The sequence below is a fragment of the Mustela erminea genome, chromosome X (genome assembly GCF_009829155.1).
Source record: "Mustela erminea isolate mMusErm1 chromosome X, mMusErm1.Pri, whole genome shotgun sequence".
Lineage (NCBI taxonomy): Eukaryota > Metazoa > Chordata > Mammalia > Carnivora > Mustelidae > Mustela > Mustela erminea.
Window position 1 is genome coordinate 53,613,025 of NC_045635.1, and position 13,279 is coordinate 53,626,303.

At 40.3% G+C, this 13,279-nt stretch overlaps 1 protein-coding gene across 6 annotated transcripts in view; it reads left to right on the forward strand.

Annotated features, from left to right (window-relative positions):
* ZC3H12B (zinc finger CCCH-type containing 12B) overlaps window positions 1-7,949 on the forward strand; it is a 624,873-nt gene extending 616,924 nt beyond the window's left edge. For all 6 annotated transcript variants that reach the window (XM_032329787.1, XM_032329786.1, XM_032329788.1 and 3 more), the window contains 3 exons: window positions 1,661-1,895; window positions 2,580-2,686; window positions 3,882-7,949. In XM_032329787.1, the coding sequence (XP_032185678.1) occupies window positions 1,661-1,895; window positions 2,580-2,686; window positions 3,882-5,302 (1,763 nt within the window). In that variant the 3' untranslated portion in view covers window positions 5,303-7,949. The remainder of the gene's footprint in view (window positions 1-1,660; window positions 1,896-2,579; window positions 2,687-3,881) is intronic.
* The last annotated feature ends 5,330 nt before the right edge of the window (window positions 7,950-13,279 follow it).

A 13,279-nucleotide genomic window follows, 5' to 3' on the forward strand; every position in this document is an offset into this window, starting at 1 on the left:
ATATATACACATACATACATATCTGTATATATATACACACACACACAGACATACATACACACACACACATATATATATAATGGATATACACATAAATGTGTATATATATGGATAAATATAATGGATATATGTATATCATATATATATATATGTATGTTTGTGTGTGTGTGTGTGTATACACATACAATGGAATACTATTCAGCCATAAGAAAGAATGAAATCTAGTACACAAGAAAGTGATAAAACATTGTATGTTAATTGAAATTAAAATAAAAACTTAAAAAATAAGTATTTATACAAAAAAAAAGAAATCTTGCCATTTGTAATGACATGGATGGAGCTAGACAGTATAATGTTAAGTTATAAAATTCAGCCAGAGAAAGACAAATATCATATAGTTTCACTCTTATGTGGATTTTAAGAAACAAAAAAGACCTTCAAAAGAAAAAAAAAAGAGAGAGAGAGAGAGTTAGACAAACCAGAAAAACCCTCTATGTATAAGGAACACATTGATGGTTACCAGAAGGAAGATGGGTGGTGTGGATGGGTGAATAGGTGATGAGGAATAAGGATTGCAATTGTCTTAATGAGCACTGAGTGATGCATGGAATTTTGGAATCACTGTGTTTTACACCTGAAACTAATATAACACTGTATGTTAACTACACTGGAATTAAAATATAACAAAAAGATGTTTTAATTTTATATTCCTTTAACAATGAAGGAAAAATCAAATATAGCAATTAATTTATAATAATGTATCTAATGAGATTATTTGTTTTTATACCAAAGCAGTTGTAAAATATAATTTTTAGTACTTCTTTATGAAAGAAGGGGCCCACAAAGGCAAACATGTCTAAGGTCCACAAAAGTCATGATGCAGCCCTAATGTCAGTAGGATTACTACATTTGCTTACAACAGTATATGAAGTTAGCTTTTTTTTTTCCTGAAGCTAGCTTTTCATAGCATTTGAGAACATAAAGATCCTACTTCTCTGAGTATCAGCTGTTTGCATGAGGTGCCAAGTAAGAAATAATGCTGGTCCGAATTGTTTTGTGGATCCATCTGTAAGCTTCTGAACTGGGTCCCAACTTAATCTGAGAGTGGATCCTGGCCCTGCTCAAGCCCAGCTTGTAAACTGGCTTTCCTCAGCAATTAAGAAGCCAAAAGGAAAGGGGGTCGGTAGTCAACATGCTACCGCTTTGTTTTTTCCTTAGTTGTGGCTTTCCTTCAGGCAGAAGGCAAAAATGTAACTCCCACAGAGTGATGCTTTACCATCCTCCTGACAGACATATCCTCAGCATACTGCTCTGTTTTCTTCAGCAGCCAAAAGCTGCTGCTTCCTCCAAAGGGCAAATCAGTCAACAAGAATGGTAGGGTATCAGTGCTATTTCTCACTCTTCATGGTAGTTTTTTAATGTCATTGAATGTCATTGAATCCAGTTCTTTCACTTTATGGAAAACTGAAGTCCAAAGGAGAAGGTGACTTGCCTGAGGTCACAATCCAAATTTGTGTCATAGCCAGGAATAGAAACCACTTTCTCTCTAAGGGCAAATAACATATGCATTTAGTACCAACTTTTGTATTTGTAATATGAGGATAATGTTAATTTCCAAAGATGGTTTCTACTGTGTGGCATATAATCTATATTTTGACAGATCAAGATATCCTACGCAAACTGGAGAAAGAAAAGATTCTTGTCTTCACACCATCCCGAAGGGTCCAGGGCAGGAGAGTTGTCTGTTATGATGACCGGTTCATAGTCAAATTGGCTTTCGATTCTGACGGCATCATTGTATCTAATGATAACTACCGAGACCTTCAAGTTGAAAAGCCAGAATGGAAGAAGTTTATAGAGGAGCGGTTGCTGATGTATTCTTTTGTGAATGACAAGTACGTTGTTTTCAATAGGCTCTGAATAGACTAAATCCAAGTTGCACTAGGAATAGATTATTTCATTTCAATAAACATTTACTTAACACTTACTGTGTACTGTGTATTATGCTGATTGCCATAGGGATAAGAGGTTGAATAAGAAATAGGACTCACCCTTAAAAGAGGCTCAAAGTGTAGTGGAAAAGAGAAAGAAAGAGAGACACAATGTGTTGTGATAAGCAGTGTGGTTAGAGTTTTTAAAGTTGCTTTGTCTACATGAAATGATAAGAAAAAGCCTCAAACAGGACATGACATTTGAGATGAAGTTTACAAACAGAAGAAAGGGGACTACTGGGTGTTATAGGTAAAGAGAACATCATAAATAAAGCTATAAAGATGTGAAAGTGTGTCTCATGTTGGGGAGCCACCAGGAATGCCAGTATGGTTGAAACATATAATTCACAGAAGGATGATACACTGGAAAAATCATCTTGTGTGTGTGTGTGTGCATGCGTGCGTGCATGTGTGTGTGTGTGTGTTCGAGTGAGAATGGAGGGAAGAACTGCTGGCCTAGCTTAAGGCAGAAAGGGCAGTTAGAAGGCTGTGACAATAGTATAGGCAAGGAGTACTGAAGGTCTGAACTCCTGAAGTGGGGGTGGGGATAGAAAGGAAGGTGTTTACCTCTTGCTTGTTTGATTTCAGATTTATGCCTCCAGATGATCCTTTAGGACGCCATGGCCCAAATCTTGAAAATTTCTTGAGAAAGAGACCTGTTGTTCCGGAGCATAAGAAGCAACCATGCCCTTATGGTGAGTACCTATGTGCAAAACTGAGTTCTATACTAAGGGAAACATAAGGACTTATATGCATACTTACTTCTCAAAGGTTTCCCTTTTGAATGGAAAAATCTTATCTTGTCCACTTCCTGGGAGTTTAAGTCTGTGACCTTATGTATTCTCTGTTAGGCATTTAAAGAAACATCTTATAAACCACATGAGGGAAAGGTAACTAGAATTGAAAGAAAGATTAGTTGTCACTTGTTTAAATAATGCATGCGCCCTTGCTGCCTCCATCCTGACCAGTGTTGCTGGAGGTAGGGAAATGCAGAAACCCACATGGCCTATGGAAGCAGAAAGGGCAAAGCCAAATTGGATCTGGCCACAGGAAGGACGTATCTCTCAAGCAGGTGATTGCACTCTCTGTCAACTAATAATACTCTTTTCTTCAGTTCTGTATTTTCCAGTTTGCCTTCAAACTTCATTTTCATTTGCTCTTTTAAAATATAGTTTTCTAGAGTGCTTTCATGATCTTACACAAGTCCCTCTGACACAAAGTTTGTAAGCCTAACAGTGCAACATAGGCTGCCTGGTCTGAGGCTACTTTGCATGTTCACTCTTTTTGGATAATCATTTATTTATGGGACGTCTTGGGTTTTTTATTTTTATCAATTAACATTTATTTAAATTATATAGTATTTTCATGTTCATTATAATCATTTAATCTTCACAAAGACCATATAATATAGGCATAATTATGAACATTTTTAACAGAAGAGGAAATTGAGGCTCAGAAGGTAAAGTCACTTATTAAGGTTACATGGCTAGTAAGCGGCAAAGCTGGAATTGAAACACAGGTCTGACTGGCTTCCAAGCCTATGCTTTTTGCATTGTACTATGCTGCCTGCTGCTAGCCTACACCACCGCAGCATGCAGGTTATGCCTAGGCAAAGTTGTGAATTACAGGAATATGAAGGCTGTTCAACTGCTCAGTTCTTAGCTTTTACACTGTAGTTTCCTCTCCAGCTTTCCACTTCTTCCCTCTCCCCTCACAGTGTGTGATGCCTCCTTGATGTTGTCCTGCCTCTCTCATCTTTGTGGACAGTTAATTTTCTTCTTTAAGCCCAAACACTAAAACTCTTACTTGAGTAACCAGATTCTTACAACAGTTTCTGACAGATTTACACCAGTATGAGAGAGAGTCTTACCCCAAGGCATTATTTTTCAGGCAAAAAATGCACCTATGGCCACAAGTGCAAATACTACCATCCGGAGCGGGCCAACCAACCACAGCGTTCGGTGGCTGATGAGCTCCGCATCAGTGCCAAACTGTCCACAGTGAAAACCGTGAGTGAAGGCACCCTGGGCAAGTGCGGCACAGGGATATCTAGTGCCAAAGGTGAGACAACCTCAGAAGTCAAATGTGTGGCCCCCAAGCGCCAATCGGATCCCAGCATCCGGTCCATGGCTGTGGAGCCTGAGGAATGGGTGTCCATTGCCCGTAAGCCTGAGGCCAGCTCTGTCCCCTCACTTGTGACTGCCCTAAGTGTCCCCACAATCCCACCCCCCAAAAGCCATGCAGTGAGTGCACTCAATACCCGTTCAGCCAGCAGCCCAGTGCCAGGATCCTCTCATTTCCCCCACCAGAAGGCCTCACTGGAGCACATGGCCAGCATGCAGTACCCCCCGATCCTGGTTACCAACAGCCATGGGACCCCTATTAGCTATGCTGACCAATACTCAAAGTTTGAGTCCTTGGGGGACCATGGCTACTATTCAGTGTTAGGCGACTTCTCCAAACTGAATATCAATAGCATGCATAATCGAGAGTACTACATGGCTGAAACAGACCGAGGGGTATATGCCCGGAATCCCAGCCTCTGTCCTGACAACCGTATGAGCCATACCAGGAATGACAACTATTCCTCTTACAACAATCTATACTTGGCTGTAGCTGATAGTCATCCTGAAGGCAGTTTGAAGCTGCATCGCTCCGCATCTCAGAACCGTCTTCAGCCTTTTCCTCATGGCTACCATGACGCCTTAACGCGAGCACAGAGCTATGGCCCAGAGGATTCTAAACAAGCCCCCCACAAGCAGTCAGTTTCCCACTTAGTTTTGCAAACCCAGCACCCAGCAACTGGAGCCTGCTCCAGCTGTCCTGGAGACTACCCTATGCCTCCCAATATCCATCCTGGGGCAACCCCTCAGCCAGGACGTGCCCTTGTAATGACTCGGATGGACAGCATTTCTGACTCCCGCCTCTATGAGAGCAACCCCATGAGGCAAAGACGACCTCCTCTGTGCCGGGAACAACATGCCAGCTGGGATCCATTGCCCTGTGTAACTGATTCCTATGGCTACCACTCCTATCCCTTGAGTAACAACCTCATGCAACCATGCTATGAGCCAGTCATGGTACGGAGCATGCCTGAAAAAATGGAACAGCTTTGGAGGAATCCTTGGGTTGGAATGTGCAATGATAACAGGGAGCATATGATCCCAGAGCATCAGTATCAGACTTATAAGAACCTCTGCAATATTTTCCCTTCAAACATTGTTCTTGCAGTGATGGAGAAGAATCCCCACACAGCAGATGCCCAACAACTGGCAGCTTTGATTGTTTCTAAGCTTAGGGCTGCTCGTTGACATGACGTAGGACTTATTCCTTTATACAAAAATAAATATTAATATTAATAATGTACTCATACTATGATAATAGTAACAAACAATTTTGTGTTGCACTTTACAAGTTACAATGTTTATGTTATTTGAAGCGCAAAACAACCCTGTATGGTAAATCTTACTAATGTCTTATTTTCTACAAAAGGAAACTAAATCTCACTGAGATTAAGTTACTTGCCAAGATCACACTGCTAGCAAGTGACCAAACCAGGACTCATACTCGAGTCCTCTGACTCCAAGTCCCATGCTTTTTTGCACGGCACCATGCAATGGAGGACAAAACTCAGGGGAAGAGGTCTAAATACGAAACTCCCAAGAGATTCCATTACCAATGTTTTCTTAATCACATTCTACATTACAAAGTATTGATAATATATCTAATTTAGAGAGCAGGATCAAATCACATCTTGAATTAACCTTTTGGGATTTTTAATAGGATATTTAAAGCTACTTAAAAGTAAATGCATAAATTATTGCATGAATATCTGACCATTCAATATCTTTACTAACCAAGCTACAGGGTCACATCCAGGCTTCTAGAGATGTATTTCAAACCTATTGTTAACAACTATAGTGCATGTATAACTGTAAATATTTAGTTTGAGATGTTTGTGTATCTCCATATAACCTTTTATATAGTGATGATAAGAAAAGCTCTGCACAGTCCTTAGTCTACAGTTGTATAGATCATGAATCCAACTTGATTTTATGTCACATTTCATAGTTTCAACTAGTTTTGAAAGTGAAATTACATGCCAATATTTGAATAATGTTTTCTTAGTCATCAGAGCATACTAGCTCTATTTTCTTTGCACTTTTTACTTGTCAACATTTACTGACAATTCTTAGCTTTTAAGTCTCTTCACCTTAGCAAATTAGGGATCAGATTACAGCTTTCTTCTTCAGAGGAGCTGATGGATAAGCTCAAGTTCTAAGCATAGCAGGTGTGTGCTAGACAAGCACAGAAAAGTTTGAGAGGACCAAGGGATTTACTACCAGACTCCACTTCCCTTTTCCCAGGGGTGATGGTCAAACTTGTGCAGCATTACATGATGAACACAAAAGCTGCACTCAAAGAGGGTCTAATGGATACTCTTTAGACTTCTGACCTATGCGGTATTCCACATCAAAGGATAAAATGTAATGGAGGACAGCGCACAGACATGTAATCCACTTTCTTCTGCTGTCTACCCTTTGGGCAATAAGGTCAATAATTGATGGAACAGAATTTCTTTAGGGAACAAAACCAGGGGATTTTCTAAGTGGAAAATGGCAGCTCACAAAAGGGGTTGCTACATCTTTGCTAATAGCTGGTTCAGTTATGCACTTCAAATACATGCAAAAAGGATGCACTTACCCTTAGATAATTCTTAAATGCATTACTAAACATTGCAGGACTTTGGGTTGGCACCATTTGTGCAACTAGTATCTTGCTCAGGGTGGAAACCTTTGTAGCTAAATGCCTCTAAACGAGGCATTTATTTTTTTAAGCCGTACTAAATGAACCCCTTTTTTAATCCATTGTATATTAAACATTTTAGACCATGACCTACTCACTACTTCTTGAGATGGAACTTGCTAATTTCTATGAATTTTTTTTGTCATGAAAGTTGAGAAGGCCTGGACTAGGTCTTTTGGGTGACACTGCCTATAAATGTTTCTTACTGTGAAACATTCCACATGTGAGGCTGTAGTCAGGGTTGTTTTTGGTTGTTTGAGAATGGCTTGCATGCTGCTTTCTGGCTGTCTCTGTCCTTGTTGACTAAAACTGCATTTCAACCAGCATTTTTCTTCAGTTAACCACAGTTTCATATTCATCTTCTACCCTCTGATCTTTCTGTTCCCCAGCATATTGAGGTGTAAAAAGTATTTTCTGTCAGGTATAAAATAGAGAATGACAGTTGCCACTGAAGTGTTTGCAATTCACACAGTTTCACCCAAATTTCACACAAATACCATTTCCTATCTTCAACTTCTTGGACCTCCTGAATCTGTCCCATGTCTAAATCAGGGTATTTGACAATCTTAGATGACTGTACTGCCTTTGTACCAGTTCGATCTTCCTACCACAATCATCAATGGTACCACAGTATCCACTAGTTGCGAAATTTACAGGGACATGGTTTATCTTGTTAGCTGCAGGATATTTACAGCACATGGTTTATTTTGTTAGCTGCAATTTATCTTGAATATGTTCATGTTTAGTACTCAGAAAAACTGTAGGCTCCTCCCAACACAGGAAATAATTTTAGGGCAGCATATGTATTTTTTATTTTCAAAAAACAATTGTCATTCTTCTTATAAAATGTGTATGAACTGAAGTAACAAAAAGCAATTCCTAAATAACCATAAATGACCTTTTGTTGATACAAATTATCTTTTTTCCCTGATTGTATAAAAAACAAATGTACAAAACTCATAATAAACTAAGTTAGGTAACTGACTTTCACCATGATGTTTCTGGCATTGTGTGTCACAGGAAAGCAGCCTGGGAGGTCATGAGGGAGCTATTTCCAAAGAGCAAGCTTCTTTATTACTATGCACACAGCTATTGTGTGTACAGTTGCAAGCATTATTTTGCATAATTTCTCTTTAGCCTATTAAATTTAATATGTCCCTGCAAAGGGAATTTTGTGTCAAAAGTGTTTAAGAAGCGGGGGTGCCTGGGTGGCTCAGAGGGTTAAGCCTCTGCTTTCAGCGCAGGTCATGATCTCAGGGTCCTGGGATCGAGCCCCGCATCGGGCTCTCTGCTCAGTAAGAGTCTGCTTCCTCCTCTCTCTCTCTCTGCCTGCCTCTCTGCCTACTTGTGATATCTGTCTATCAAATAAATAAATAAAATCTTTTTTAAAAAAGTGTTTAAGAAGCATAAATATATGAATGCGTAAATCTAGCATGGTTTTTAGTGAAGTTATTAGAAAAACATTTTCTCTGTACTGAGGTCTGCATACTTCTTGACTTTTTCCATTTTGTTTGTAATTATAAAACGAGAAAGAGAAAGAAGCATTGGGACCTTCTCAGCTCTCCTGCTAATAAAACCAGGCTTCCTTTCTAGGGTTAAGCATGTGTCCTGCAGAATACTTACCTCTAAGCACTCAGCAAGAATTACTGCACAGTGTGCTGTGTGGTTCCAAGGACCAGTATATTTTGCAAGAGGTGCTGTGTACTTCTAATTTTTTCACTAAATTTCTGAATTCATAGCAAGTCTGTGCCTGCTCAGGCCTTAGATTTTGTAGATTTTGTGATTTTTTTTTTCTCTTTTTGTGATTTTGTTGTTATTTTTATTTCAACCTGAAGAAGTGTGATTCTGGAGTGGCATGGTCAATCCAGTTACAAGAGCCCTTTCAAGGTAGCATATAGCCATTGCACTGTCTCTTAAAATGCAAAGTTTGGAAAGGAGAATGACAGATGCCTTATGAAAAAGGTCTGTAAAAGTTTTCTTTCTTCTAAGTAAGAATATAAATATAAGTACTCTCTCTCTCTTTCTCTCTCTCTGCTAGTTTCCAGAACTATGAAAATCTACTTTTCTATTCGAGAATAAATTATCTTTATATAATAATTCAAACATTGATACACATTAACCTTTGCCACTGAGCTTTCTTCTAACATAGAAGAGTTCACTTTGAGAGGCGCTCTGTTACTGTTCTATCTATGCTGTTAGTACGGGACTTTGTACAATTGCCCTTTCCAAGGGCCAACACTTTCAATACACTTTTACTCTGTGAACCAGGTCTGAGACTGCACAGGGAAAATAAAATGTTAAGCTATCCAAAGAGCCCTGCTCATGTGTCCCCCTAATTCTTCTCTGCATTCCCCTAGTTTTCTTCTCCTCACGTCTGACACTGAGGAGGGCATAATCTTTAACTGAAGTGGCAATACAGTTTGTTCTCACTGGAAACCAAACCAGTATTTTTTGGGAATCTGCTTGTCTATAGTAGTTGATGCCTTTGAAAAGACTCAGCATATTAAATGTCTATCATATTGTAGCTAGCTATATATATAGGCAGATTGACTATTTCTAGTCCTGATTTGTATATCACTGAGCTATAGTAGTTTGCTTTATCCATTTGTGGGATTAAACAAATACTGTTTAATGGTTGTAAACTTTTATAAAACCGCTTTGGGTTTTTTGTTTGACCCAAACATAATGTAAGTCTCAGTGACAAAATACACAAATCCAACCACAAGTGAGTGAAAATATATCCCATCCCCAGTTTTGTCTACCCCTATAATGCAGGTGCAGTGCTTTGCAATGTTCTCACTAGCATGAATGCGCTATGACTACCTAATGAGGTTTTAATTGGTTTCACTTATAATCATGACTGAAAATGCTGTATCATTGACGATAATGAACTGTAACACACTTATTTTCTGCATAAACTATTTGTCTACTAACTACTAATGACTGTGTTTCTTTAAGAACATCAACAACAAAAGCCATACCACACCGACCTACACGTATACTCTATATCTCTTCTAAAAACCTAATTTTTTGCCCTTGGGGAATTTCAATAAAAACTTGAAACTACAAGGAAAAAAAAAATCTGTCCTTGGGACTTGCAAGAAGAGAGTTGTCCCCAAATGAGTTCAATCTGAATTTTATCACAGTAAGCAAATGCCTTCCTTTCTCTTTGTATACTAAAGAAGCTTCCAGTGCTACTCATCTGGTGTTTCTCATAGGCCTGGACTGGGCCAAGCCTCCACTCATAGGTCAGAACTAGATGGAGGGCTCAGGGCCCAGATTAGTTTCTTCCCTGAATAGCCTTAGGGCCACAGAAATATCATGTGCTGGGCATTAACCAAAATATCAGCGCTCAAAGCAGCCTGGCACCCTATACTTTCAGAGAAGTCACTGTGGAATGCTCAGCTCCATCAACTCCATCAGGTTATAGGTGTGGGAACTGAGGATCTAAGAATTAAAGAGATTTGATTAAGGCTTAAGAAGGAGGTAATGGCACAGCCATGGACTGGAACTTCAGGCCTCCTTGTTCCCAGGCCAGTGAGCTCTTTCTTTCTTTCTTTCTTTCTTTCTTTCTTTAAGATTTTATTTATTTATTTGACAGACAGAGATCACAAGTAGGCACAGAGGCAGGCAGAGAGAGAGAGAGGAGGAAGCAGGCTTCCTGCTGAGCAGAGAGCCTGATGCAAGGCTTGATCCCAGGACCCTGGGATCATGACCTGAGCTGAAGGCAGAGGCTTTAACCCACTGAGCCACCCAGGCACACCACCAGTGAGCTCATTACAGCAATGTCTGCTCTTCCCTCGAGCTTTTCAGAAGCTTCCTACTCCCAACGTAACCTCCCCACCCCCACCCCCTGAACAATCCAAGTCAGTCCCATTCTAAGGGCAGAGATGACCACAGTTGCTACAGGAAAGCCCAGCCTGAGCCTTTGGAAGGGGCTATTCATAAACCTGAGAATATTTCTCTCTTTTATCATCCTTTTGGGACTAAGAGTGCTCATCTCTCCCTATCCTTTTCCTTCTTCCTCTATTACTCAGGAATATATGTAATTAAGTTCTTATTGAGTACTAAATATGGACCTGGCCTATACTGGACTAGGGAGAGACAGAAGAGGAATAAACAGTTCCGAGCTTCTGGAACTTACACTTTCATGAGGAAATAAGGTGCACTTACAGAATAAGTTAATAAATTAAGATTTTCTTGGAGGGCAATGGCAGCCTGAGTGTTGGGGGGAGTGGTAACAATAGAATTCCAAGAGGGGACAACTGACTATTCAGTGCCTCTCTAATCGTAGGTGAGAAATGAACTAGTTTGACCATTCCTCTCTCTAGCTTAACTCTCTGGCCTCACGACTTAAAATATTCCAGTTATCCTGGACCCTTCACTGGTGTCCCAACATGCCATGCTTTTTCTTTATCCCCTCCAGACTTTTACCTTACTTCTACTCTTTGTTCTCACTAGAGTAACTTACTTTTGAAAACTCACTGCTAATATCACCTCCTTTATTAAGCTGTGCCACCTCCTTGATCACATTTTTTTGATCCTTACCTACAGTGGGCCTTGTAGGCATCTTGAACAATCCTTCTTAGTGCTTGTCACTCTGTTACAACTATGTTGGCATGCAAACTCCTGTCCAAATAATAAGGGAGTTCCTTAGAAGCAGAAACCATGTTCTTCATCACTGATGAATTATCAGAAGAGGTGACTCTCAATTATTGTCACTGAATAACAATATAATATATACCCCCTTCCCTTGACCCCCAACTCTGCTCCCCAGTTAAATGTGTACAGTTTGATAAATTTTTCTAATCAGTTCTCTGAACTCTAGTCAGAAGGAAGAGGTCCAAGGGCACTGGGCTATTATTGCTTCCTGGCCAGTCCTCTCCTACCCCTCTTCCACACCTGACCCTACCCCTGACCCCACCATCTAAAGCAGCTCTTCCCAGGGACCTGCTTCACAGAAACCAGGTTTCAGAACTCCAGCAAACAATGACCCTTGACTCTTACCCTACCTGAACCTGGTCTAGAAATAAGCTCATGTAGTCTGCTCATCTTTAGGCCCATCTTTGAAGGCCAAGGTAAAGCACTTTGGCCTAGGTTATACAGAATTGAGTCTTGAGTTCAAGGCCTACTAATCCTGCTATGAATCCACACTACTCACACATACAAAGCATGGTACACTTTGAAGAGCACTTTCACATCTATTATCTTTTTTGAACCTTACAACAAATATGAGGCAAATATTTTCTTACACATGAAGAAACTGGCATAATTTACCCAAAGTTGCTCCCATAAAGTGATGGAGTTCCCTGGAACCTGGATCTTTGGGCAGATTTTTCTCTCTGCATTCCGGTGCAGCTCAAACTTTAGCATGAATCAGAATCACCTGGTGACTGTTAAACCAGATTGCTGCTCACCCTGAATCTTTCCAATTCAGGTCAGTAGTGGAGTTAGATAATTTGCATTTCTAACAAGTACCCAGATGACGCCAATGTTACAAGCAACTTGGATCTATATGCTATAAACTTGTTTTGTGCCCTTGGACAAATCCCTTCCCTTTTTGTCTGCCTTAGTGCATAAAATCTGGGGGCTAGACTAGAACCATGATTTCCAAATTCTTTAGCAGCAAAACCCATTTGCCCCTCCAAAAAAATAAATAAATCTTGCATAGGATACCAATACATACACAATATATAAAATCCAGGCTGCTCCAGATAAGTGGTGGAGGGGAACCAAGAGTTTCCAGAACCCATCTCCACATGGAGCCAGTGCTGAGCTACCTCCCAGACTACATTTACTCTGAGGGTTCCTTCAGCTCCAGGATTCTGAAAGACAGCACTTACTATTGTGGCAGAAGTCAGAAGATTTGCAGGGAAACTGACTGCATTAACCAATGCAAGGGACTTCTCTGTCCGTGCCTAATGTTTGGGTCCACACAAGATAGGAAATGTTAACCCTGTTGGGCTGTTGGACTGAAGGATCCCTTTGATAATGTTTAGGTCTTTGGGCCAGCTCTAGAAAAATGATTATATACACATACACACAAAGATATCCAGGATATACTTTAATAAGTGTTGGGGACTTCCTATGGGTCCTACCTCAAATTAACCTTTTGATGGCATCAGACATGACATTTCCACTAAATTTCTCCTCGGCATTTTCATAGCATAAGCCCTCTCCTTCATTCCTTAGCTCAGCCACTCCTTGGGCCAGCTTCTTGTCTGGAATGCTGCCTAGTTCTGTCCTATGCTTCCCCTTTTCTGGGGCCAACTTGGCCCTGCGGAAATGCCCACTCTCTTGCTTAGCTATCACTCTCTCCAGAGGACTGGTAATACTGTAGCCAGACTTCACCTCCTCAATCAACCTCCACCATGAAAATATACTGAGAAAAACAAAGAACATGTGGCACAGGAGGGCTCCCTCCAGAGAACTTCAGATTATATGAATGGCAATTTGTCTTTTCTAACTTGGCAGAGGGCTCA